This window comes from Ranitomeya variabilis, chromosome 1, assembly GCF_051348905.1.
Source record: "Ranitomeya variabilis isolate aRanVar5 chromosome 1, aRanVar5.hap1, whole genome shotgun sequence".
In the NCBI taxonomy this organism is placed as follows: Eukaryota; Metazoa; Chordata; class Amphibia; order Anura; family Dendrobatidae; genus Ranitomeya; species Ranitomeya variabilis.
Window position 1 is genome coordinate 67,448,820 of NC_135232.1, and position 27,023 is coordinate 67,475,842.

The 27,023-nt window shown below is 49.0% G+C and overlaps 1 protein-coding gene across 1 annotated transcript in view; it reads right to left on the reverse strand.

Moving 5' to 3' along the window:
* LOC143805473 (von Willebrand factor A domain-containing protein 5A-like) overlaps positions 1 to 27,023 on the reverse strand; it is a 99,554-nt gene that overhangs the window by 33,771 nt on the left and 38,760 nt on the right. Inside the window, exons 5-11 of the mRNA XM_077284891.1 lie at positions 5,334 to 5,504; positions 5,107 to 5,220; positions 4,725 to 4,894; positions 3,804 to 3,892; positions 1,539 to 1,683; positions 795 to 874; positions 438 to 552 (exon numbers count right to left, since the gene is read on the reverse strand). Of these exons, the coding sequence (XP_077141006.1) occupies positions 438 to 552; positions 795 to 874; positions 1,539 to 1,683; positions 3,804 to 3,892; positions 4,725 to 4,894; positions 5,107 to 5,220; positions 5,334 to 5,504 (884 nt within the window). The remainder of the gene's footprint in view (positions 1 to 437; positions 553 to 794; positions 875 to 1,538; positions 1,684 to 3,803; positions 3,893 to 4,724; positions 4,895 to 5,106; positions 5,221 to 5,333; positions 5,505 to 27,023) is intronic.

Consider the following 27,023-nt stretch of genomic DNA (forward strand, 5'->3'; position numbering starts at 1 on the left):
GCTACTTACCTGGTAGCAGTGTTTTTTCAGGAGCCATGACAGCACCCTTATATTCCCTACCCTTTTCTTTATTGGGATCAACACTTCCTGTAGTAATTCCTAAGTTTACTCACTGGGTGAATTGTACCATATTTAATATTGTTGTGTATTACTAACCTAAAAGGTCCGCTTGTACTCTGTAAACCAACTGGCGGGGGAGTGAGGTGCCGCCCTTTTTATGCCTGAGGTTTCCTGTCCCTGAAGGGCGGATCCCCTCTCTCGTTGTGCTGTCATGGCTCCTGAAAAAACACTGCTACCAGGTAAGTAGCGTACGTATATCACACATGCAGCTGTTTTGTGGCACTACAGGCACGGGCGCCACATAAGCAACAGGGAGTGAACACATAGGGAACTGATTTATTTTCCTACTGTAAGTTGGACATATTTAAGAGATTTACCTTTGGCTGCAGCCGGTCTTTCCCAGTGATAAAGTCATATGTTCCATTTGCCACCCGTGAAACCCCTTTAATGAGAGCAGTGGAGGCCCCTTCTCCAATTCCGAATGTGAAGCACCTGATCAAAAAGAAAAAGGGAAATTCATACATAGTTCATCCTCAAAGCCAGGCGAGAGGTGGATTTACCTTGACAAGAAGAACAGCTCCCAAGTAAAAGGTCTACAGCAGTGGACTCCAGTGGTTACAGAACTACAACCCCCAGGTAAAGGCTGTCAGGGCATGTTGAGAGTTGTGATTTTGCAATTGCTGAGAGCCATAGATTAGGGGTTGACATTATACAGACTGTGGATGTCTCATTACCTATGACTGTGTGCATTTCGCTGGACTTCGGCTATCACTTGTTTAGTGTTCCCAACTTCTCCATCCGTGAAGATAAAGAGCTGCAAAAGGAGAAAAAAGAAGCAATGATGGCTAATGCCGAACAACAATTACATCCATTCATTCTAATGATCAGCGGGGTCACCAGTTGTCACCTATCCAAAGCTTTTTGTGGGAAAACCCATTTAATTACTGTCCGTGGTTCAGGAAATTTTCTACAGAAAATCTAAAATGTATTATGTCGTTTTTGGCTTTAACATCCTCTGCTGTTTCTTTTCTCAATATATTTTTTCTGATAGCAATCTCCAAATCCCGATCCTACTCCTAGAAAACGTTCTGGCTTCTCGAAGCCACCACTAGAGGGAGCTCACTGCCTACTATGATTCTGTGCATTGTAGTATGCAGCGAGCTCCTTCTAGTGGTGGCTGCCGGCAACCAGAAAGCAGCGGGGATGGGGGGTGGGGTCGAGGGAAATTAACCAATAATCTGTTACCTTTTGTACTGTGCAAGATACTTTAAGATATTGAAGGAGTTGTTGAGCAACACCAAATTCATAATGGGCAAGAAAGCCCATTAAAATTACACCAAGGTCTTATTCTTGATGCCAGGCGTTTGATTATGGTCCTAGCATCAATGTCTATTCATGTTATAAACTCCCTGGTCACTCTAATGCCGGCTTTCCTTAAATAAAGACTTATGGATGCCTTATTGGTGCGTGAATATTACCTGTCTGGGGTGATCTGGTCTTCCTGCTGTTTTGTAGATTTTTTGTAACGGTTCGAGTATTTCAGTACCCCCAAAATCTGCTTGCATTTGGTTCACCTTTTCCACAGCATCATCCAGTGAATGCTGTGTGTATTCCACACTTTCTCTATGGAAAGAATAACATTTTGATACGCCAACCCGGTATGGATGCCACAATATAGTCCTACAAACGCTTAGCCAGAGGTGTATTTTGTGACAGTATTTCAGAACAAGCCATGTAATCTCCTTAGTGTGCAATGACAGTGCGCTCTGCTACCAGCTCGTCACTTTTCATCAGAGCTGGCGAGAGAGTGCACTGTCACTGTGCATAGATAAGAATATTGCAAAGTGAGAAGATCCTGCTGAGAATACGTCAGAATCGACAATTGACATGTTCTGTAGAGACGGATGGCCTTTAATTTCAGGGAGGGGGCCAATGCTGTGGAGGTGATCGCAGCCTTTGTTCCCTGATGAGGACTTGATTCGAGAATCCCAGTGCATGGTGGGATATTCAAACCAAGTGTTATCACATGGGAAGTAGTAAAAAAAAGTAAGCAGTTAGCATAGAGAGGGAAGGGTAGGGAATGTTTTAAAATAAAGTATATTAGATTATAACATTAAATATATAGAGATTTAGGATTAAACTAAAATTTTTCGTTTCGGACCACCTCTTTAAATATAAGCCAAAGAGTTGTGAAATATGATTTGTGTGTTTGACAAAGGGATCACAACATGTAGTCAGATCTGTGTCAGTCTTTTTGGGCCTCATTAGCACAATATAGTTGTAAGATTTAGCTCAAGCTCCTGGGCCCCAATGCATAAAGTACTTTTTGAGGCAGCTGGGTACAACCATTAACGCAACACCTTTGCCATAGGTGATCTGATTAGGAACGTGAACACTCTTGTTGTATTTCACATTGCTGATCAGCTTACCCTGTCCGTGCAGGTCCAGTGCCGGTTGAGGCTCATGCAGCTGGGGTTGACCAGTTGCTGCTGGGATTCTTTCATTGGCCAAGACATGAAGATTTTTTTTTTTTGAGAGGTAATATATGGCACTCCTAGTCAGAGAGGATGGTGCACAAGTAGTGTATCCAGCCCGCATGTAACACTAAAAAAATATCTTGGCACTCGGATTTAAAGAATGGTGAAATAAAGTTCCATTTATTGTTGAAATCAAATTTGTTGAACATTTTCAGTCTGGTATTCAGACCTTCATCAAAACTATAGTGAAGGGGGGTATACAGAAAAAAAAAAGGGTCATATGATGTAATCAATAAGGGCCCACTCATATCACAGTCCTTAGACTGGATGTCTGTATGCTATAACAACCTCAGTTCGGCACTTAATTATCTTCTAGATGGACTTGCCACTACCTGGAGATATCAACTTGAATCTCTCCTCAGATCCCTTCTAGGAAGCTCCTGTATCCTATTTGATTCCATGTTCTCTCTCTATTATATCTTATATAGCCTTGGCCTTTATTTAAATGCTTTATTTCACCATTCTTCAAATCCGAGTGCCAAGGTTTTTTAGTGAAGATTTTTTTGTCACATCTTTCTCTACCTTACAGGAGATAAGTCGTATGGGGACTTTCTTATTAGGTGGACATGTAAATATCACTTTTGGACTGGTTTACTTGCGTGGTTTAGTTAGGGCTGAATGTAGTTGCTTATTTTTCTCCCACAGGGACAAAAAAAACTAAATTTTCCTATTTTCTAATTCTCCTCAATATCTCACTTCATAGTAATTACCAGAGAGATTAGTACTGTTCCATTCTCCAGACTCCGCACATGCTGGTGTTACGTAAACCTTTTGGAATCTTTGCATTGAGTCTTAATTTGCCCGTCCTGAGGCCATCAGAAGTCTAAAAGTACCCAACTTGGAGAACAGGTATTACTGGGAGATCTAACTAGCTGAGACGCTCTAGTTCCATGAGCCCAGCGTTGGTAAACAGCTGGTTACCAACGCTGGGCTCATGGAGCTAAAGCATCTCAGCAGGTCAGATGAATCAGTAAACCAGATGGAGGGGTCTAACCGGGAGGACAGGCCCCCCAGTGACCAAAACGCTCTTCCTCAGGTCTAAAAGACAGTGAGAACTCCAGTTTCCATAAATCCAGCTTGGCTCACTTGCCACGAGGTTCAGACCCGATGTGAAGACCCAAGAAGCTTTACCTGTCTTGGATTTGCGTGACTGGCAAAAAGATAATGGAAAAGTACCGAAAGATATTAAATCTAAGGTTTACTTACGAGAAGAAAGACTCAAAGTCGGACCCAAAACCGTAGATATTGAAGTAACATCCAAGGGGCAAACTCTTCAAAAGAAGAACCAGGGTCTCCTGGAGATGGTCAAAGGATAAAAAAAAAACACTGATCAGCAGCTCAAGTGTATCTTGTGTAATGGTAGTGTGGTAAAAATATACCAACCTGGATTCTTGATTGTTATCTGATCTAATTGCCTTAACTACAATTGAAGCATACCTTAAAAGGAATTTACCATGATCACAAACAATATGTTAAAGATCCTGATTTTTATATTTCAGGAGCACCTGATCAATTATCTACACATTTACTTCTTCCACATATTTCATCCATCAGCATCTCCTGCTCTTGTAAAGCTTGGACAGTGTTGAGCATCGCTCAAGACACTTGTGTCAATCGGAGCATTCATTTGATCCAGACCCACAGCATTGTTCAAAGCTGCCATCTGCCTACACCCTGGCCCAGAGTGTGTAGCGATCGCTTCTTCAGTGAGTACAGACCAGGAGTCACATTAAAGTTTTCTACCATTTTCGTGCTGCAAACCGTTTGTACTTTATCAAACTGAGTGATGTCCTTGCTCCCTTCTCTCAGTGTTAGAGATAGCAGCAGGAAAAGTGGGTTATACACAGATCTTTATAGTGTGGAGATAGGGAGGAAAGCAGCTACAGTGTAAGGGAGGGCAGAAAAACAAGCTATAGAAATGAGGAAAGTACTTGAAGAGAAATAAGTGCAAGATAGAAGCTGTGTTGACTTGAGAGCAGTGAAGCGCACAGCACACTGGATACACACAGACATTACCCAGTCTGTATTACTGCAAAAGACTTTCCCAAAAGAGAAAAATGTAAAACTTGGATCAGGCGACCATAGCTTTTAAGTATATTCAAGTTATCTACTGTCATGTGCACCGACCTTAGCACTCTGAATACGTTGTGGGGCATTTGGCTCTGAATTCATTGGACACTCCATACTCCCAGACCGATCCACCACAAAGATAAACTCTCCACACACGGACTGTTCCTGAGTCTCCGGGAAACCAGGGTAGAAATTCAACATAATAATAGCGTCACCCATGATGGAGCCTTTATGATGAAGAATCAAGTTATGGGTTATTTTATGGTTTACGGTTCAGGAATTTAGAAAAAAAAAAAAGACCACATTGGAACTTCCATGCAAGAAGTCCCCAAGGTCACTACTTCAGGAGTAGAATCTCCCTAAATCTCCTTTTTATTTTTGGAGAATTGAGCTTGAAGAATATTGGAGGATCATTGTTCATTTTCCTTCCGTGACCCACCTGCTTCAGCATCAGAAATCCCATTCTCCATAGCTACACTCGGCTTATTCACCTCAGAGTAGTAAGCCAGAAGCTGTACGTCTCGGTCAAACTTATGTCCCTCAGCCAGTGACACCTGCGGGAAAAGGAGAGGAGGGTTATGTTCATGGAAAATTTATCAAAGACTAAAGAAAAACATGGCAATAAAGATCTATAGAATATAGATATTGTCCTTAGTTATAAACTTTCCTCAGCCTCGGTTTTGTCATCGTTGGTATATTTCAGAGGTGTGATGTCACAGCTGGACTCAATCTTCATTATTCCATACGCAGACTGAAATTTAGCAGTCAGGCTCAGTGTGTATGGGATCTGACTTATTGGCAGCTCTGGCAAAGTAACAGTCACATTTGCTTTTTGACCTACAGAAAGAGGAAAATAAAATAAAATATAAAAAAAAAAAAAAGTACATTGACGATTCTGGAGTTTTCACAGCAATCGCAGCTTGTTTCAGGTCTACACAGAGCTTGGTCTGATGCTTTCTGATGACTTAACCCCTTCATGACACAGCCTATTTTGGCCTTAATGACCTTGCCGTTTTTTGCAATTCTGACCAGTGTCCCTTTATGAGGTAATAACTCAGGAACGCTTCAACGGATCCTAGCGATTCTGAGATTGTTTTTTCGTGACATATTGAGCTTCATGTTAGTGGTAAATTTAGGTCGATAATTTCTGAGTTTATTTGTGAAAAAAACGGATATTTGGCGAAAATTTTGAAAATTTCGCAATTTTCACATTTTGAATTTTTATTCTGTTAAACCAGAGAGTTATGTGACACAAAATAGTTAATAAATAACGTTTCCCACATGTCTACTTTACATCAGCACAATTTTGGAAACAAATTTTTTTTTTGCTAGGAAGTTATAAGGGTTAAAATTTGACCAGTGATTTCCCATTTTTACAACAAAATTTACAAAACCATTTTTTTTAGGGACCACCTCACATTTGAAGTCAGTTTGAGGGTTCTATATGGCTGAAAATACCCAAAAGTGACACCATTCTAAAAACTGCACCCCTCAAGGTGCTCAAAACCACATTCAAGAAGTTTATTAACCCTTCAGGTGTTTCACAGCAGCAGAAGCAACATGGAAGGAAAAAATGAACATTTAACTTTTTAGTCACAAAAATGATCTTTTAGCGAAATTTTTTTATTTTCCCAAGGGTAAAATTAGAAACTGGACCACGAACGATGTTGTCCAATTTGTCCTGAGTACGCTGATACCTCATATGTGGGGTAAACCACTGTTTGGGCATACGGCAGGGCTTGGAAGGAAAGGAGCGCCATTTGACTTTTTGAATGAAAAATTGGCTCCAATCTTTAGCGGACACCATGTCGCGTTTGGAGAGCCCCCGTGTGCCTAAACATTGGAGCTCCCCCACAAGTGACCCCATTTTGGAAACTAGACCCCCCAAGGAACTTATCTAGAAGCATAGTGAGCACTTTAAACTAGGGTTGAGCGACCTTAGCTTTTTTAGGATCGAGGTGGGTTTTGTGAAACCTGACCATCTCGGATGTCGGATCGTACGGAATCGGCCGATTCTCTCTCCCTCTCCCTCTCCCTCTCCCTCTCCCTCTCCGTGCAAGGCATATGTTATTTTTTGACTCCGGAAATTACTACGTCCGAAAACGTAACATAGCACTATGATGCCGCAGGAGCCGGAGCCTGTGTCATCACGCTGCCCACAATTAATTGGCTCAAAAAAAATGGCGGGGAACGCGTCATTCGAAACGCGACTTTGGCGCCAAGTTCGCGTTCCACGTGGCCGACCCACACTGGGATCGGATCGGGTTTCATGAGACGCCGACTTTGCCAAAAGTCGGCGACTTATGAAAATGAACGACCCGTTTCGCTCAACCCTACTTTAAACCCCCAGGTGCTTCACAAATTGATCCGTAAAAATGAAACAGTACTTTTTTTTCACAAAAAAATTATTTTAGCCTCAATTTTTTCATTTTCACATGGGCAACAGGATAAAATGGATCATAAAATTTGTTGGACAATTTCTCCTGAGTACACTGATACCTCACATGTGGGGGTAAACCACTGTTTGGGCACATGGTAAGGCTCGGAAGGGAAGGAGCGCCATTTGACTTTTTGAATGAAAAATTATCTCCATCGCTAGCAGAGACCATGTCACGTTTGGAGAGCCCCTGTGTGCCTAAACATTGGAGCGCTCCCACAAGTGACCCCATTTTGGAAACTAGACCCCCCAAGGAACTTATCTAGAAGCATAGTGAGCACTTTAAACTCTCAGGTGCTTCACAAATTGATCCGTAAAAATGAAAAAGTACTTTTTTTTCACACAAAATTTCTTTTAGCCTCAATTTTTTCATTTTCACATGGGCAACAGGATAAAATGGATCATAAAATTTGTTGGGCAATTTCTGCTGAGTACGTTGATACCTCATATGTGGGGGTAAACCACTGTTTGGGTGCACGACAAGGCTCGGAAGGGGAGGCGTGCCATTTGACTTTTTGAATGGAAAATTAGCTCCAATCGTTAGCGGACACCATGTCGCGTTTGGAGAGCCCCTGTGTGCCTAAACATTGGAGCTCCCCTACAAGTGACCCTATTTTGGAAACTAGACCCCCCAAGGAACTTATCTAGATGCATAGTGAGCACTTATAACCCCCAGGTGCTTCACAGAAGTTTATAACGCAGAGCCGTGAAAATAAAAAATAATTTTTCTTTCCTCAAAAATGATTTTTAGCCCAGGATTTTTTAATTTTCCAAGGGTAATAGGAGAAATTGGACCCCAAATGTTGTTGTCCAGTTTGTCCTGAGTACGATGATACCCCATATGTGGGGGTAAACCACTGTTTGGGCACACGGCAGGGCTCGGAAGGGAAGGCACGCCATTTGGCTTTTTGAATGGAAAATTAGCTCCAGTCATTAGCGGACACCATGTCACGTTTGGAGAGCCCCTGTGTGCCTAAACATTGGAGCTCCCGCACAAGTGACCCCATTTTGGAAACTAGACCTCCCAAGGAACTAATCTAGATGTGTGGTGAGTAGTGTTGAGCATTCCGATACCGCAAGTATCGGGTATCGGCCGATACTTGCGGTATCGGAATTCCGATACCGGGATTCCGATACTTGCCGCGTATCGGATACCGGAATCGGAAGTTCCAAGATTCAAAATGCAGAAATTCAGCCAATGAGAATGATTCCAAGTGTGGGCACATCCTGTTTAGCATGGAGGGCATGAAACTACTGGCAAGGCTGTGATTGGCTGCTGAAATGATGTCATGATGCAGTTTAAAAGTCGCTGGCACCATTTTGCGATCACTCTGCTGTGAATTCAGTTAGTGACAGGACGCTGTTTGCTGACTGAGGGACAGTTTAGAGATAGCGATTTGCTTCTTTGTGCTTTCCAAAGGCTAATTTAGCAACCGCTGTGTTCACCTACTATTCACCTTGCTTTTGCCTTGTAGCGCTGTTTTCACAGCGATCTGCAAGGTCTGTGTGTGTGTGTGTGTGAGTGCAGCCCACTCTCTAGTCTGAGTGCAGCCACATAGGCCATCCATAGCTGGTTGTGTTCAGTTCAGGGAGGGTGGTTCATTGCCTCATACTGTTCTTTTTTTTTTTCAAGTAGTGTAGTCTGCTGCTAATTTATTCAAAAAAATCCTATTAGTGTCTTTCCACCCGTCTCCAGCTAATTTGTGGAAAAACACTACATAGGATAACGTAGAGGAGGGTTTTTGGGCCTTGCAGCGCCGTTTACGGCTGTCTGCACGGTCTCCGTGTGACTGCAGCTCGCCCTGTAGTCTGTGAGCAGCCATAGCCTGGTTGTCTCCAGCTCAGGGTTCTTCACTGCGTCATACCGCCAAATCAATTTTCATTTTGTTTTAAGTAGTGCAGGCTGCTGCACATTTTTTCAAAAAAATCCTATTAGTGTCTTTCCACCCGTCTCCAGCTAATTTGTGGAAAAACACTACATAGGATAACGTAGAGGAGGGTTTTTGGGCCTTGCAGCGCCGTTTACGTCTGTCTGCACGGTCTCCGTGTGACTGCAGCTCTATCCGTTGTCAGTTCAGCCCCCAAAAAATAAATAAATAATAAAGTTCACCAAACACACCAGTTACACCACTTTACATTTGTGTAGGCCACATTAGCTCATATTAAAGTCTAGTCCACACTTTAGAAAATTAGTGTTTCTTATACCTGTTAGGAGGAGTTGCTCAGGAATAAGCACACAAAGCCGTTAGTACTTTTCTGCTTATCTTTATCAGTCAACCAAGATGAAGAAGGCAGTGAGTAAGGCACGTGGGCGTGGGCGTGGGCGCGGAGCAGGGAGGGGACGTGGGGATTCTGTGCCTGCTGCGGGCACCGGTGACTCATCAGCACCCACTTTCACCAGGCAACAGTCGTTCATGCGCAGCTTTGTGTCAGAGCGCCGTACACCGCTGCTGCGTGAAGAACAAATTGAAGCCGTTGTCGGATGGATGGCAGCTAATGCATCAACTTCAATTAGTGCCACATCCTCTCAGACACAGAGCACTGGAGAGCAGCCATCTGTCTCTTCACCACCTGCCAAATTGCCCAGGCAGACAGAGAGCCCAGGACAGGAGCCGTCTCTACTTCTGTTCTCTGAATCTCTTGGCTTGGAAACAGGGGGCCAGCCAAGCAGCATTGGAGAAATGGAAGAAGAGGCAGGGTGCAGTGATGCCCAACAGCTTTTTCTCTCTTCCTCTGAAGAGGCGGGTGGGCCAGTGGCTCCGGTCACCACATCGCAGGCCGCATCAGCTGATGATGACACTCAGGTGCCACTTACTGGTGCGTGCTCTGCTGCTGAGACTACCCAGGAGGAGCAGTTGGGGGCAGAGGGTAGTGTAGATGATGAGGTCCTTGACCCATCTTGGCGTGAGGGACAGGAAGGTGGTGGGAGCAGCTCTGAGGAAGAGATTCCCCGTACGGCCCAAAGAGGGAGAGGGAGGGGGAAGACTGCGGATCCTGCAGCCTCCGCTTTGGCACCCGTTAGGAGCATGTCTCTTCCAAAAGCCAAAAAGGGCGCTCCCAAGACTTGCAGTGCCTGGTCCTTTTTTGACACAGTTGCAGATGACATTTGCTATGTCAGATGCAAGGTGTGTCATCAAAAAGTCAAAAGAGGGAAAAATGTCAGCAACCTCAATACCTCCAACATGTGGAAACATGTGCGCAACAGGCACCCGGCGGAGTTAGAAAAACACACTGAAGAGCTAGGCCAACCAACAGCGGCAGCTACCACCTCTTCAGCTCGTGTTGCCTCTTCCTCTAGCTCACACGCAGCTGGTTCGGCTTCCTCCCAGGATCGCCGTGGAAGAACCTCTGGCCCTGTTGTCCAGAGACCCGCTGTAATTCCACCCGCAGCACCACTTTCCCAGTCATCCACACACTCCCAGCCCAGTCTACAGCCATCGGTAGTACAGGCATGGGAGAAAAGGCGGCCTTTCTCGTCAAACCACCCACGAGCACAGGCTCTGACTGCAGGCATTGCCAAACTTCTTTCACTGGAAATGCTGTCATTCAGGCTGGTGGAGACTGACAGCTTCCGTGACTTGATGTCATTGGCAGTCCCACAGTACAATGTGCCCAGCCGCTTTTACTTCAGCAGGCAAGCCGTCCCTGCCCTGCACAAGCATGTGGAGGGACACATAAAACACGCGCTACTGAACGCCGTCAGTAGCAAGGTCCACCTCACCACCGATGCGTGGACCAGTCAACATGGACAGGGGCGATACCTTTCCCTCACTGCCCATTGGGTTAATGTCGTTGAGCCGGGTACAGACCGTGCGAGTGGCACAGGACGTGTCCTGCCCACTCCAAGGATTGCAGGAATCCATTCTGTACGCATTGACTCCTCCTCTTACACCAGTTCCTCAGAATCATCGCTGCAGGAGCCGTCACAGTCCACCTCCACATGGACCCGTGATGAACGTGTACCTGTTACGACCGACATGAGCACAGCCGTGGCCAAACGTCAACAGGCCGTCTTGAAATTAATTTTTTGGGGGAATCATAGCCACACAGCGCAGGAGCTCTGGAATGCCATCAAGCAGGAGAGCGATGTGTGGTTTGTGCCAGCGAATCTCCAGCCAGGCATGGTAGTGTGTGATAATGGCCGAAATCTGGTGGCAGCTCTGGGCCTCGGCAACCTCACTCACATCCCATGTCTGGCACATGTGCTCAATTTGGTCGTGCAGAGCTTTTTGAGGGACTATCCGGATCTTGATGCACTGCTGCACAAGGTCCGCCTAGAGTGTGCTCACTTGCGGCGTTCCAGCACGGCAAAAGCGCGCATTGCGGCTCTGCAGCGCCGACACCGCCTGCCGGAACATCGCATCATATGTGACCTACCTACCAGGTGGAATTCCACGTTACATATGTTGGAGCGGTTGTGTGAGCAGCAGCAAGCTGTAATGGAGTACCAGCTGCTTCAGGCGCAAAGAAGTCGCAGTCAGCGCCGTACAGACTTCACAACCACAGAGTGGGCCACTATGAATGACGTCTGCCAGGTTTTGCGTCCCTTTGATTATTCCACGCGGATGGCGAGTGCAGATGATGCACTAGTCAGCATGACTGTCCCCCTTATCTGCCTGCTTGAAAAATCACTGCAAGCGCTAAGGGATGATGTTGTGGAAGAGGTGGAGGATGAGGATTCACCATTTCCATCATCTTCTGGACAGTCAGCGCCACGTGGTTCCTCACAAACGCGTAGGCAGGGGACAGTTTGTGAGGAGGATGAGGAGGAGTCAATGGAGGAGGAAGACATCCGTCCAGAGGAGGGAGTTACCGAATTGTCCAGTACTCAGTGTGTACAGCGAGGGTGGGGTGATGACGAGCGGGCAGATATCACGCCTCCAGCAGGGGACAGCGTTTCTTGGGCAGTTGGCAGTCTGCAGCACATGGTGGATTACATGCTGCAGTGCCTGAGAAACGACCGCCGCATCGCCCACATTCTCAACATGTCTGATTATTGGGTGTTCACCCTCCTCGATCCTCGCTACCGGGACAACGTAGAAAGCCTCATCACACCGTTGAACCGGGAGCGAAAAATGCGGGAGTACCAAGACACACTGGTGAATTCCATCATCTTCTCCATTCCAACTGAGAGAAGTGCTGCTAGTGCATTCCAAAGCAGCTCAGTGCGTCCAGGCAGTGGTGGAGGCTCTGCACAAAGAGGGAGCAGAAGCAGTGCCTCTGCCCAAGGCAAGACCAGTATGGCCCAACTGTGGCACAGTTTTCTGTGCCCCCCACAAAAGTCTACACCATCACAGACGGCTCCAGTCAGCAGGAGGCAACGGTTCCGTCAGATGGTGACAGACTACATGTCTTGCCCTCTTGCTGTACTCCCAGACGGCTCTTCCCCTTTCAAGTTTTGGGTCTCAAAGCTGGATACATGGCCAGAGCTAAGCCAGTATGCATTGGAGGTGCTGTCTTGCCCTGCAGCCAGTGTATTATCGGAACATGTCTTTAGTGCTGCAGGTGGTGTACTAACTGACCGTCGCATGCGACTATCCTCCGATAACGTTGACCGGCTTACTTTCCTGAAAATGAACAAGGCCTGGATCTCGCAGGAATTTGCCACTCCTCCTCCTGATTAAATAATTAGGTCACTGTATACGTTATCCAGGTCTCCTGTTGTGTTCATCTTTCTATCACCTGAACTTAAATTCCTGGGCTCCAACACCGCCAGTTGAGGCTCAGAAGTGCCGTCTGCACAGTCAAAACATACGACCCAGTGTTATTGGGTTTCAGTAACGTCAGCTGATCCCCAGCTGTGTAGCCGGCAATGTGTCATGCGACCGCCACGCTGACACAACAACTGAAATGTAAGGGAATCTGTCCCCCCCCCCCCCAAGGCGTTTGTTACTGAAAGAGCCACCTTGTGCAGCAGTAATGCTGCACAAGGAAAAGGTAGCTATTTTGTTTTAGCTCCTTGCACACGCAGAACTTAACACTTATAAAATGTGTCCACTGATACCGTAAAACCGTCCCGGAGGTGGGACTTTCCTTCGTAATATGACGCAGAACAGCCGTCATTCCTACCCCCCCGGCGCCACGCCCCGGCTCCTCAGCGTTGTTTGATTCCGTCCCGGAGCCTGCGCTGTTATGTTATCCCGTGGCCAGGCACACTTAGCGCTGCCCGTCTTCTGGCATCATTTGGTGTCAGGATGGCTGCGCCTGTGCGGCCGCGCTGGCCGAGAGCCCGCCTCGCAGTGTCTTCTGATTTAATCCCACTGGGGGCCTGGGATCCATGGACATGCGCAGTGCATATCTGAACCTCCACCTCTCACTCATCTCCCTATGGCTTCTTCAGACTGTTCGGTGTCAGCTGGTCCCTAATAGCATGCCACGGCCGTGACACCGCACAGTCTTAAGAAGCCGTAGGGAGGGGAGTGAGAGGCGAGGATATGCACTGCGCATGGCCATGGATCCCAGGCCCCCAGTGGGATAAAATCAGAAGACACTGCGAGGCGGGCTCTCGGCCAGCGCGGCCGCACAGGCGCAGCCAGCCTGACACCAAATGATGTCAGAAGATGGGCAGCACTAAGTGTGCCTGGCCAAGGGATAACATAACAGCGCAGGCTCCGGGACGGAATCAAACAACGCTGAGGAGCCGGGGCGCGGCGCCGGGGGGGTAGGAATGACGGCTGTGCTGCGTCATATTACGAAGGAAAGTCCCACCTCCGGGACGGTTTCACGGTTTCAGGGGACACATTTTATAAGTGTTTAGTTCTGTGTTTGCAAGGAGCGTGATGAAAAGAGCCACCTTTTCCTTTTGCATCTTTTGTGCTGCACAAGCTGGCTCTTTCAGCTACAAACGCCTTGGGGGGGGAGTTAAAGGTTCCCTTTCGACTTTCTCAGGCTTCGGCCTACATTGTGTTCCTCTGCTTTTCCACCTGTCCCTGGGCTCCAACACCGCTAGTTGCCGTCCAGAAGTGCTGTCCGCACAGTCCCAACAGTCGCTCCTCTGTTATTGGGGTTCAGTAACGTCAGCTGTTCCCCTGCTGTGTGTGTGGCAATCCCTCCTACCTCCTCCTACCTCCTCCTCCTCCACCTGTCCCTGGGCTCCAACACCGCCAGTTGCCGTCCAGAAGTGCTGTACGCACAGTCAACAGTCCCTCCTCTGTTATTGGGGTTCAGTAACGTCAGCTGTTCCCCTGCTGTGTGTGTGGCAATCCCTCCTACCTCCTCCACCTCCTCCTCCTCCACCTGACCCTGGGCTCCAACACCGCCAGTTGCCGTCCAGAAGTGCTGTACGCACAGTCAACAGTCCCTCCTCTGTTATTGGGGTTCAGTAACGTCAGCTGTTCCCCTGCTGTGTGTGTGGCAATCCCTCCTACCTCCTCCTCCTCCACCTGTCCCTGGGCTCCAACACCGCCAGTTGCCGTCCAGAAGTGCTGTACGCACAGTCAACAGTCCCTCCTCTGTTATTGGGGTTCAGTAACGTCAGCTGTTCCCCTGCTGTGTGTGTGGCAATCCCTCCTACCTCCTCCTACCTCCTCCTCCTCCACCTGTCCCTGGGCTCCAACACCGCCAGTTGCCGTCCAGAAGTGCTGTACGCACAGTCAACAGTCCCTCCTCTGTTATTGGGGTTCAGTAACGTCAGCTGTTCCCCTGCTGTGTGTGTGGCAATCCCTCCTACCTCCTCCACCTCCTCCTCCTCCACCTGTCCCTGGGCTCCAACACCGCCAGTTGCCGTCCAGAAGTGCTGTACGCACAGTCAACAGTCCCTCCTCTGTTATTGGGGTTCAGTAACGTCAGCTGTTCCCCTGCTGTGTGTGTGGCAATCCCTCCTACCTCCTCCACCTCCTCCTCCTCCACCTGTCCCTGGGCTCCAACACCGCCAGTTGCCGTCCAGAAGTGCTGTCCGCACAGAGCCAAACACCTCGCCAATGTGTTAGTGGGGTTCAGCACCACCAGCTGTTCCCCTGCTGTGCAGCCGGCAACGTGTACTGCGACCGCCACGCAGGCACAACAAGTTAAATTTAAGGGAACCTGTCCCCCCCCCCCAGGCGTTTGTTACTGAAGGAGCCACCTTGTGCAGCAGTAATGATGCAAAGGGAAAAAGTGCCTCTTTTCGTGGTGCTCCTTGCACATGCTGATCCTAACACTTATGAAAAGTGTCCCCTCCTACCGTGATACCGTCCGGTTGGTGGAACTTTCCTTTGTGATGTGACGCAGCACAGCCGTCATTCTTACCCCCTTGGCGCCGTGCGCCGCCTCCTCAGCGTTGTTTGAATCAGTCCCGGAGCCTGCGCTGTTAGGTTAGCCCTTGGCCATGCACACATTTTGCGCTGCCCGTCTTCTGACATCATTTGGTGTCAGGCTGGCTGCGCCTGTGCGGCCGCGCTGGCCGAGAGCCCGCCTCGTACTGTCTTCTGATTTAATCCCACTGGGGGCCAGAGATCCATGGACATGCGCAGTGCATATCTGAACCTCCACCTCTCACTCATCTCCCTACGGCTTATTCAAACTGTGCGGTGTCAGCTGGTCCCTAATAGCATGCCACGGCCGTGACACCGCACAGTCAGAAGAAGCCGTAGGGAGATGAGTGAGAGGTGGAGGTTCAGATATGCACTGCGCATGTCCATGGATCTCAGGCCCCCAGTGGGATTAAATCAGAAGACAGTACGAGGCGGGCTCTCGGCCAGCGCGGCCGCACAGGCGCAGCCAGCCTGACACCAAATGATGTCAGAAGACGGGCAGCGCAAAATGTGTGCATGGCCAAGGGCTAACCTAACAGCGCAGGCTCCGGGACTGATTCAAACAATGCTGAGGAGGCGGCGCACGGCGCCAAGGGGGTAAGAATGACGGCTGTGCTGCGTCACATCACAAAGGAAAGTTCCACCTACCGGACGGTATCACGGTAGGAGGGGACACTTTTTATAAGTGTTAGGTTCAGCATGTGCAAGGACCATAATTAAAAGAGCTAAGTTTACCTTTTCCAGCATTAGTGCTGTACACGATGGCTCTTTCAGCTACAAACGCCTGGGGGGGGGTTAAAGTTTCCCTTTCAACTTGCTCCAGTGCAGGCTTCGGCCTACACTCTGCTCCCTCTCCTCCTCCTGCTGACCCTGGGCTCTAACACCGCCAGTTGGGGCCCAGATGTGCTAGCTGCACAGAGCCAAACACCAGCCAATGTGTCAGTGGGGTTCAGCACCGCCAGCTGTTCCCCTGCTGTGTAGCCGGCAACGTGTCCTGCAACAGCCACGCAGACACAAGAACTGAAATTGAAGGAAACCTGTCCCCCCTCCCCCAGGCGTTTTTACGTTTTACAGCCACCTTGTACGACAGTAATGCTGCATGTGTGCAAGGTGGCTCAGAAACTTAATCTCCTTGCCCATGTTGAAGTGAACACGTCTAAAAATGAGTCCTCTGCGACCATTAAAACGTCCATCAGGTGTGATTTTCCTTTGTATTGACACGCAACAAGCTCCTTGGTAGCGCTGCCCGTCTTCTGGCATCATTGTTTGGCTGCCTGCGCCTCTGCGGCCGCCTTGCCCCACACAACGCCCCTCGGTGTCTTATTTATTTGTACTGCGAGGGTGTGATTGATGGGCATGAACGGTGCATTTCTTCGCCTGTCCCTCATCTCCTTCCGCCTTCCTCAGACTGTGCGGCTTCATGGCCGCGGCATGCGATAAGGGATCAGCTGACGCCGCACAGTCTGAAGCGGGTGTAAGGACCCGAGTGTGAGAGGCGAACATATGTACTGCGCCAGGCCATGAATCCCAGCCCCGCAGTGTTTAACAATGTTAACACACTGGGGGGCTGGGATGCATGGTCATCGCAAACCGCAACAGCCGACATAACATGATGTCAGAGGATGGTCACTGCTAACAGCCCAAGGCCAAGGGATAACACAAAAGCGCAGACTCCTGTGCAACAAATAACGATGCTCAGGAGGCCGCGCAAAGCACCAAGGTGGCATTTTTGCCAGCTGTACTGCGTCTCTTTATGAAGGGAACTCACGCCTCAAAATCAGTTTGACTGTGTAAGGGCCTAAATGTTATACGTGTTCCTTTCAGCGTGTGCAAGGAGCAAAATTAAAAGAGCAACCTTTGACTTGTGCAGCACTACTGCTGCATAAGCTGTGGCTCTTCTACTTTGTAACCCCTGAGGGGGGGTTAAAGGTTACCTTTGAAATTGGTTCAAGTAGGCTTCGGCCTACACTCTGCTCCCCCTGCAGAGCCCGGGCTCCAACACCGCCAGTTGGGGCCCGGTACTGCTAGCTGCACAGAGCCAAACACCAGCCAATGTGTCAGTGGGGTTCAGCACCGCCAGCTGTTCCCCCGCTGTGCAGCCGGCATCGTGTCCTGCAAAAGCCACGCAGACACAAGAACTGAAATTGAAGGGAACCTGTCCCCCCTCCCCCAGGCGTTTGTACGTTTTTAAGGCCACCTTGTACAGCGGTAATGCTGCATGTGTGCAAGGTGGCTCATAAACGTATTCTCCTCGCACATGTGGAACTGAAAACACGTCTGAAATGTGTCCTCTGTGTGACCATTTAACCGTCCCGGGGGTGTGACTTTCCTTTGTAATGACACGCTGCAACCCCCTTGGTAGCGCTGCCCGTCTTCTGGCATCATTGTTTGGCTGCCTGCGCCTCTGCGGCCGCCCTGACCCACACAACGCCCCTCGGTGTCTTATTTCTTGGGACTGCGAGGGTGTGATTGATGGGCATGAGCAGTGCATCAGTTCGCCTGTCCCTCATCTCCTTCCGCCTTCTTCAGACTGTGCGGCTTCATGGCCGTGGCATGCGATAAGGGATCAGCTGACGCCACACAGTCTGCAGCGGGTGTAAGGACCCGAGTGCGAGAGGCGAACATATGTGCTGCGCCAGGCCATGAATCACAGCCCCGCAGTGTTTTAACAATGTTAAGACACCGCGGGGCTGGGATTCATGGTCATCGCGAACCGCAGCGGCCGACATTAAATGAGGTCAGAAGATGGGCAGCGCTAACAGCGCTAGGCCAGGGGATAACACGACAGCGCAGACTCCTGTACAGCAAATAACAACGCTCAGGAGGCTGCACCCAGCACCAAGGTGGGATTCTTGACATCTGTGCTGCGTCTCATTACAAAGGGAACTCGCGCCTCCAACACAGTTTGACTGTATAAAGGGCTAAATGTTATACGTGTTTCATTCAGCGTGTGCAAGGAGCAAAATTAAAAGAGCAACCTTTGACTTGTGCAGCACTACTGCTGCATAAGCTGTGGCTCTTCTACTTTGTAACCCCTGAGGGGGGGTTAAAGGTTACCTTTGAAATTGGTTCAAGTAGGCTTCGGCCTACACTCTGCTCCCCCTGCAGAGCCCGGGCTCCAACACCGCCAGTTGGGGCCCGGTACTGCTAGCTGCACAGAGCCAAACACCAGCCAATGTGTCAGTGGGGTTCAGCACCGCCAGCTGTTCCCCTGCTGTGCAGCCGGCAACGTGTCCTGCAACAGCCACGCAGGCACAACAGACCCAAAGCTGCCGCCAGTGCAGGCTTCGGCCTACACTCTGCTCCATCTCCTCCTCCTGCTGACCCCGGGCTCTAACACCGCCAGTTGGGGCCCGGTACTGCTAGCTGCACAGAGAAAAACACCAGCCAATGTGTCAGTGGGGTTCAGCACCGCCAGCTGTTCCCCTGCTGTGCAGCCGGCATCGTGTCCTGCAAAAGCCACGCAGACACAAGAACTGAAATTGAAGGGAACCTGTCCCCCCTCCCCCAGGCGTTTGTACGTTTTTAATGCCACCTTGTACAGCGGTAATGCTGCATGTGTGCAAGGTGGCTCATAAACGTATTCTCCTCGCACATGTGGAACTGAAAACACGTCTGAAATGTGTCCTCTGTGTGACCATTTAACCGTCCCGGGGGTGTGACTTTCCTTTGTAATGACACGCTGCAACCCCCTTGGTAGCGCTGCCCGTCTTCTGGCATCATTGTTTGGCTGCCTGCGCCTCTGCGGCCGCCCTGACCCACACAACGCCCCTCGGTGTCTTATTTCTTGGGACTGCGAGGGTGTGATTGATGGGCATGAGCAGTGCATCAGTTCGCCTGTCCCTCATCTCCTTCCGCCTTCTTCAGACTGTGCGGCTTCATGGCCGTGGCATGCGATAAGGGATCAGCTGACGCCGCACAGTCTGCAGCGGGTGTAAGGACCCGAGTGCGAGAGGCGAACATATGTGCTGCGCCAGGCCATGAATCACAGCCCCGCAGTGTTTTAACAATGTTAAGACACCGCGGGGCTGGGATTCATGGTCATCGCGAACCGCAGCGGCCGACATTAAATGAGGTCAGAAGATGGGCAGCGCTAACAGCGCTAGGCCAGGGGATAACACGACAGCGCAGACTCCTGTACAGCAAATAACAACGCTCAGGAGGCTGCACCCAGCACCAAGGTGGGATTCTTGACATCTATGCTGCGTCTCATTACAAAGGGAACTCGCGCCTCCAACACAGTTTGACTGTATAAAGGGCTAAATGTTATACGTGTTTCATTCAGCGTGTGCAAGGAGCAAAATTAAAAGAGCAACCTTTGACTTGTGCAGCACTACTGCTGCATAAGCTGTGGCTCTTCTACTTTGTAACCCCTGAGGGGGGGTTAAAGGTTACCTTTGAAATTGGTTCAAGTAGGCTTCGGCCTACACTCTGCTCCCCCTGCAGAGCCCGGGCTCCAACACCGCCAGTTGGGGCCCGGTACTGCTAGCTGCACAGAGCCAAACACCAGCCAATGTGTCAGTGGGGTTCAGCACCGCCAGCTGTTCCCCTGCTGTGTAGCCGGCAACGTGTCCTGCGACCGCCACGCAGACACAACAGACCCAAAGCTGCCGCCAGTGCAGGCTTCGGCCTACACTCCCCTCCCCCTGCTCCTCCTTCTGCTGACCCTGGGCTCTAACACCGCCAGTTGGGGCTCTAGGAAGACAAGCTTGAATAGGTCCCCATCCTGGTTCCAGTACCGTCAGCTGGTTCCGGGCAGAGCCTTTGGCTTAGGTGCCTCCCTCTGGGTATCCGAGTTCCACCAACGTCAGGTGGTCCTTGGTAGTGCTTTCAGGCACGGGTACCTCCTGCTTAGTAACCGGGTTCCAGTAACGTCAGCTGGTCCTCGGTAGTTCCATTGGCTCTTGGACCTTCGGCTACCCATCCGGGTTCCAGTACCGTCAGCTGGTTCTCGGCAGTGTCTTTTGCTCTTGTACCTTCTGCTCCCCATCCTGGTTCCAGTACCGTCAGCTGGTTCCGGGCAGAGCCTTTGGCTTAGGTGCCTCCCTCTGGGTATCCGAGTTCCACCAACGTCAGGTGGTCCTTGGTAGTGCTTTCAGGCACGGGTACCTCCTGCTTAGTAACCGGGTTCCAGTAACGTCAGCTGGTCCTCGGTAGTTCCATTGGCTCTTGGACCTTCGGCTACCCATCCGGGTTCCAGTACCGTCAGCTGGTTCTCGGCAGTGTCTTTTGCTCTTGTACCTTCTGCTCCCCATCCTGGTTCCAGTACCGTCAGCTGGTTCAGGGCAGAGCCTTTGGCTTAGGTGCCTCCCTCTGGGTATCTGAGTTCCACCAACGTCAGGTGGTCCTTGGTAGTGCTTTCAGTCACGGGTACCTCCTGCTTAGTAACCGTGTTCCAGTAACGTCAGCTGGTCCTCGGTAGTTCCATTGGCTCTTGGACCTTCGGGTAGCCATCCGAGTTCCAGTTCCATCAGCTGTTTCTCGGCATTTTCTCAGCCTTCTTGTACCTTCTGCTACATTTCCAAGTTCAAGAGACTAAACACGATGACCCGGAAGACCACCCCTAAGATGACGACGACACCAGAGACGACAACCACCGTGATGACGACGACCCTGGAGACGATGACCCTGAAGACCACCCCGATGACGACGACCCCGGAGACGACGACCCTGAAGACCACCCAGATTACGACGACCCCAGAGACGACGACCCTGGAGACGACGACGACCTGGAAGACCGAGAAGCAGAAGAACAAGAGGCTGCAGAACAAAGAGCAGAAGAACATTAAGCATAACACTAAATATCAGAGCAAAAAATATTATCTAAATTATAAGCAGAAGAAGACTAAGCAGTGTATGGGGGTGAGTCCGTTCCTCCTCGTGGTGCCCCTGGATAAAGCCTGATGCTGCAGGCCAAACTGAACGCGGACAAATGTAACTGTTTTGTGACAGGCAGAACGGAAGGTGTAATCTTCAAACTTTTATAGATAACAACTACGGCAATGCCTGTCACAAATAAGAATATGATGAAGAAGTAGAATATGAAGAAGATAATAGTAAAATAAAAAGAATATGAACAATGTAACCAAAAAAATAATAGGTAGAAGATGAAGAAGAAGTTGAATAAGGTGAAGAAGTTGATGTCAAAGAAGCTGATGATGAGGATAATGAAGAAGAAAGTGTGGGAGAAGTAAAAAAGAAGGTGAAGGGCGTGGAAGTAGTGAAACATCAATATCTGACAAAATAAAAAAAAAATTAACATAGTCAAAATCTTTCTACCGCCGAACGTCATAAAAAAAACCAAAATCCTGCTATTCTATTACATTGGGCTAAACCTCTGTGCCTTTAATGTCTCCGCCACGTCCCCCAATACATCCTACATTATTCTTAGTTGTTTTCCTTCATGTAGAATGAACCTACAAGTTTATAAAGGGTTTATTTTAATTCCGATATTTTCGTCCCATTGACTTGCATTGGGATCGGGTATCGGTATCGGATTAGATCCGATATTTTGACGGTATCGGCCGATACTTTCCGATACCGATACTTTCCGATATCGGAAAGTATTGCTCAACACTAGTGGTGAGCACTTTGAACCCCCAAGTGCTTCGCAGAAGTTTATAACGCAGAGCCGTGAAAATAATAAATGTGTTTCCTTTCCTCAAAAATATTTTTTTAGCCCAGAATTTTTTATTTTTGCAAGGGTAACAGGAGAAATTGGACCCCAAAAGTTGTTGTCCAGTTTCTCCTGAGTACGCTGATACCCCATATGTGGGGGTAAACCACTGTTTGGGCACATGCCGGGGCTCGGAAGGGAAGTAGTGACGTTTTGGAATGCAGACTTTGATGGAATGGTCTGCGGGCGTCACGTTGCATTTGCAGAGCCCCTGATGTGCCTAAACAGTAGAAACACCCCACAAGTGACCCCATTTTGGAAACTAGACCCCCCAAGGAACTTATCTAGATGTGTGATGAGCACGTTGAACCCCCAAGTGCTTCACAGAAGTTTACAACGCAGAGCCGTGAAAATAAAAAATCATTTTTCTTTCCTCAAAAAAGATGTTTTAGCAAGCAATTTTTTATTTTCACAAGGGTAACAGGAGAAATTGGGCCCCAATGTTTGTTGCCCAGTTTGTTGTGAGTACAGTGATACCCCATATGTGGGGGTAAACCACTGTTTGGGTGCACGTCAGGGTTCGGAAGGGAAGTAGTGACATTTGAAATGCAGACTTTGATGGAATGGTCTGCGGGCGTCACGTTGCATTTGCAGAGCCCCTGATGTGCCTAAACAGTAGAAACACCCCACAAGTGACCCCATTTTGGAAACTAGACCCCCCAAGGAACTTATCTAGATGTGTGATGAGCACGTTCAACCCCCAAGTGCTTCATAGAAGTTTACAACGCAGAGCCGTGAAAATAAAAAATCATTTTTCTTTCCTCAAAAAAGATGTTTTAGCAAGCAATTTTTTATTTTCACAAGGGTAACAGGAGAAATTGGGCCCCAATGTTTGTTGCCCAGTTTGTTGTGAGTACAGTGATACCCCATATGTGGGGGTAAACCACTGTTTGGGTGCACGTCACGGCTCGGAAGGGAAGTAGTGACATTTGAAATGCAGACTTTGATGGAATGGTCTGCGGGCGTCACGTTGCATTTGCAGAGCCCCTGATGTGCCTAAACAGTAGAAACACCCCACAAGTGACCCCATTTTGGAAACTAGACCCCCCAAGGAACTTATCTAGATGTGTGATGAGCACGTTCAACCCCCAAGTGCTTCACAGAAGTTTACAACACAGAGCCGTGAAAATAAAAAATCATTTTTCTTTCCTCAAAAAAGATGTTTCAGCAAGCAATTTTTTATTTTCACAAGGGTAACAGGAGAAATTGGGCCCCAATGTTTGTTGCCCAGTTTGTTGTGAGTACAGTGATACCCCATATGTGGGGGTAAACCACTGTTTGGGTGCACGTCAGGGCTCGGAAGGGAAGTAGTGACATTTGAAATGCAGACTTTGATGGAATGGTCTGCGGGCGTCACGTTGCATTTGCAGAGCCCCTGATGTGCCTAAACAGTAGAAACACCCCACAAGTGACCCCATTTTGGAAACTAGACCCCCCAAGGAACTTATCTAGATGTGTGGTGAGCACGTTCAACCCCCAAGTGCTTCACAGAAGTTTACAACGCAGAGCCGTGAAAATAAAAAATCATTCTTCTTTCCTCAAAAATTATGTCTTAGCAAGTAATTTTTTATTTTTGCAAGGGTAACAGGAGAAATTGGACCCTAACAGTTGTTGCCCAGTTTGTCCTGAGTACGCTGGTACCCCAAATGTGGGGGTAAACCACTGTTTGGGCACACGTCGGGGCTTGGAAGGGAGGGAGCACCATTTGACTTTTTGAATGCAAGATTGGCTGGAATCAATGGTGGCGCCATGTTGCGTTTGGAGACCCCTGATGTGCCTAAACAGTGGAAACCCCTCATTTCTAACTTCAACACTAACCCCAACACACCCCTAATCCTAATCCCAACTGTAGCCATAACCCTAATCCCAACCCTAACCCCAACACACCCCTAACCACAACCCTAACCCCAACACACCCGTAACCCTAATTCCAACCCTAATCCTAACCCTAATCCCAACCCTAACCCTAATCCCAACCCTAACCACAACTGTAACCCCAACACACCCCTAACCCTATCCGTAACCCTAACCACAAGCCTAATCTTAACCCTATTTCCAACCCTAGCCCTAATTCCAACCCTAACCCTAAGGGTATGTGCCCACGTAGCGGATTCGTGTGAGATTTTTCCGCACGACTTTTGAAAAATCTGCAAGTAAAAGGCACTGCGTTTTACCTGCGGATTTACAGCAGATTTCCAGTGTTTTTTTGTGCGGATTTCACCTGCGGATTCCTATTGAGGAACAGGTGTAAAACGCTGCGGAATCCGCACAAAGAATTGACATGCTGTGGAAAATACAACGCAGCGTTTCTGCACGGAATTTTCCGCACCATGGGCACAGCGGATTTGGTTTTCCAAAGGTGTACACGGTACTGTAAACCTGATGGAAAACTGCTACGAATTCGCAGCGGCCAATCCGCTGCGGATCCGCGGCCAATCCGCTGCGGATCCGCGGCCAATCCGCTGCGGATCCGCGGCCAATCCGCTGCGGATCCGCAGCCAAATCCGCACATGCCATAACCCTAACCCTACCCCTAACCCTAACCCTAACCCTACCCGTAACCCTAACCCTAGTTCTAACCCTAACCCTAGTTCTAACCCTAACCCTAGTGGAAAAAAAAAAATATATATTTTCTTTATTTTATTATTATCCCTATCTATGGGGGTGATAAAGGGGGGGGTTTATTTATTATTTTTTTTATTTTGATCGCTGTGGTAGAACCTACCACAGCGATCAAAATGTACTTGAATGGAATCTGCCGGCGGGCGTACTGAGCATGCGCCCGCCATTTTGGAAGATGGCGGCGCCCAGCGAGGAGACGGCCGGACACCGGGAGGATCGGTAAGTATGAAGGGGTGGTGGGGGGGTGGATTGGAGCACAGGGGGGGTGATTGGAGCACAGGGGGGAGCGGACAGCAGGATGGGGGAGCGGGCAGGAGCACGGGGCAGCGCAGCACAGGACGGAGGGGACCGGACCCCATAACGGAGGACTGGGGGGGCGATCGGTGGGGTGGGGGGGGGCTCACATCAGTATTTCCAGCCATGGCCGATGATATTGCAGCATCGGCCATGGCTGGATTGTAATATTTCACCTGTTTTTTAGGTGAAATATTACAAATCGCTCTGATTGGCAGTTTCACTTTCAACAGCCAATCAGAGCGATCGTAGCCACGGGGGGGTGTAGCCACCCCCCCTGGGCTGAAGCACCACTCCCCCTGTCTCTGCAGATCGGGTGAGATTGGAGTTAACCCTTTCACCCGATCTGCAGGAGCGCGATCATTCCATGACGCATACGCTGCGTCATAGGTCGCATTGGCACCGACTTTCATGACGCAGCGTATGCGTCAAAGGTCGTGAAGGGGTTAAAGGGAACCTGCCAGCAGGATAGTGCACAGTAACCTACAGACAGTGTCAGGTTGGCGCCGTTATACTGAATAGAATGATACCTTATTTGATGAAATCCATCTTGTGGTTGTTGTTTAATCTTTATTTTCAGTTTTTTCTTAATGAGATTCTCATGCCCCAAGGCGGGGTCGGTGTATGTGGTGCTCTGATTATATATTCATAATGCAGACTGCTGATTGGTCTGATCCCTCACTGACCTGCCCCCTAGTTTTCATAATGTATATCTGTACATATGTAAAAAAAAAAAAAAAACTTCTGCCGTCAGGAGTTACAGTAGCACCTGCTCTGCAGCAAAATCGCATGTTTTACATCATGTGCCAATAATACGTTTTATTCAAGTTATTCAGCTAGAAGAAAAAAAAAATATTTGTAAATTGGCGCCCGCCGCGTCTGCGATGTTGTTGCTATCGGTGTAGCTGTGATCTGAGAGCTGCTACTGTACATGCGCCGGCAGCGCCATCTTGCTGGAACAGAAAATTAAAATTCCTCCTCGAAGATGGCGCAGCCCGCGCCTGCCCAGGTCTCGGCTATCACTGATAGATGGACCTTCCCATAAGAGTTTGTTTGACTGTCGTGAAATGCAGGATTTTGAAGTGCAAGGAAAAAGATGTGTCATTAAATGTAAAAGAGAAGTGCCCATGCCTGCTCAATGCAAGTGGACCATTCGTGAATCATTGTACCCAGTATCTGATGTACATAGTTCCTAACTAGTTACTGTTCAGTAAAAACAGGTTTCATTTTTTGACTTTGGTCTCACTCATCTCCGCAACATCTGGTCTTGGCCTGCCAAGTACAACAGCAGCATGCGGTCTGCAGAAGCACATCACCCAGGTAAGGAGCTCACAAACCTACCAGGACCCCCTATTTTCATGTAGCGTGGCGGGGCGTGGAAGACGAGTACCTCGCCCACAGTTTGCGCCCTGCCCACGCTAAACACACCAGTTTTAAAAACTGATTCATGTGTCTGTGACGAAAGACTCAGTAAGAGTCCTATTCTCATCTGATTTTGTGGATCAACCAGCTAAAAAACACATACTTTATATGTAACACCCCAGGTAACCGGTTGTTACAGTGATGTTGCCTTCCCTTTTGGGAGGGTAATATCATGCTGGCAGGCAATGGAGTTCTCTCTATCAGGTAAGGCACTCACAATCAACACATCTGAATCTAGGCCAGGAGGGGGAGCTCAGGACCCGGATTCAGGGGAGCTTCCTTACACTTTATGTAACCTGGTCTGGAGGAGGAGCCAGTCAGTCTTAGCCAGTTGTAGAGGAGTGCGGAGAGGAGAAGGACGTCTGGAGCAGACGTAGGGGATGAGCAGGCATGAGGGAGCTGCTACCCCTGGAAAGAGTGAAGCAGAAGGAAAGTTGAATTGTGGAGGAGCTTAGAGGGAAGAAGGACAGAGGAGGAAGAGGCTCAGCAGGGGAACAGAGGAAGGACACCCTGGGAGCCAGGGTGCAGAACCGGGAACTGGGAGCCCGAGGCTATAGTGGGACTCTAGGACACTTAGCAGAACCGGAGGGCATAGGACTGTATGTCAATTGCCTGCATCATGTCTGAGGTGAAGCAGTAACTTTAGAGCCCGGGGCATGATAGAGTCCCTATAA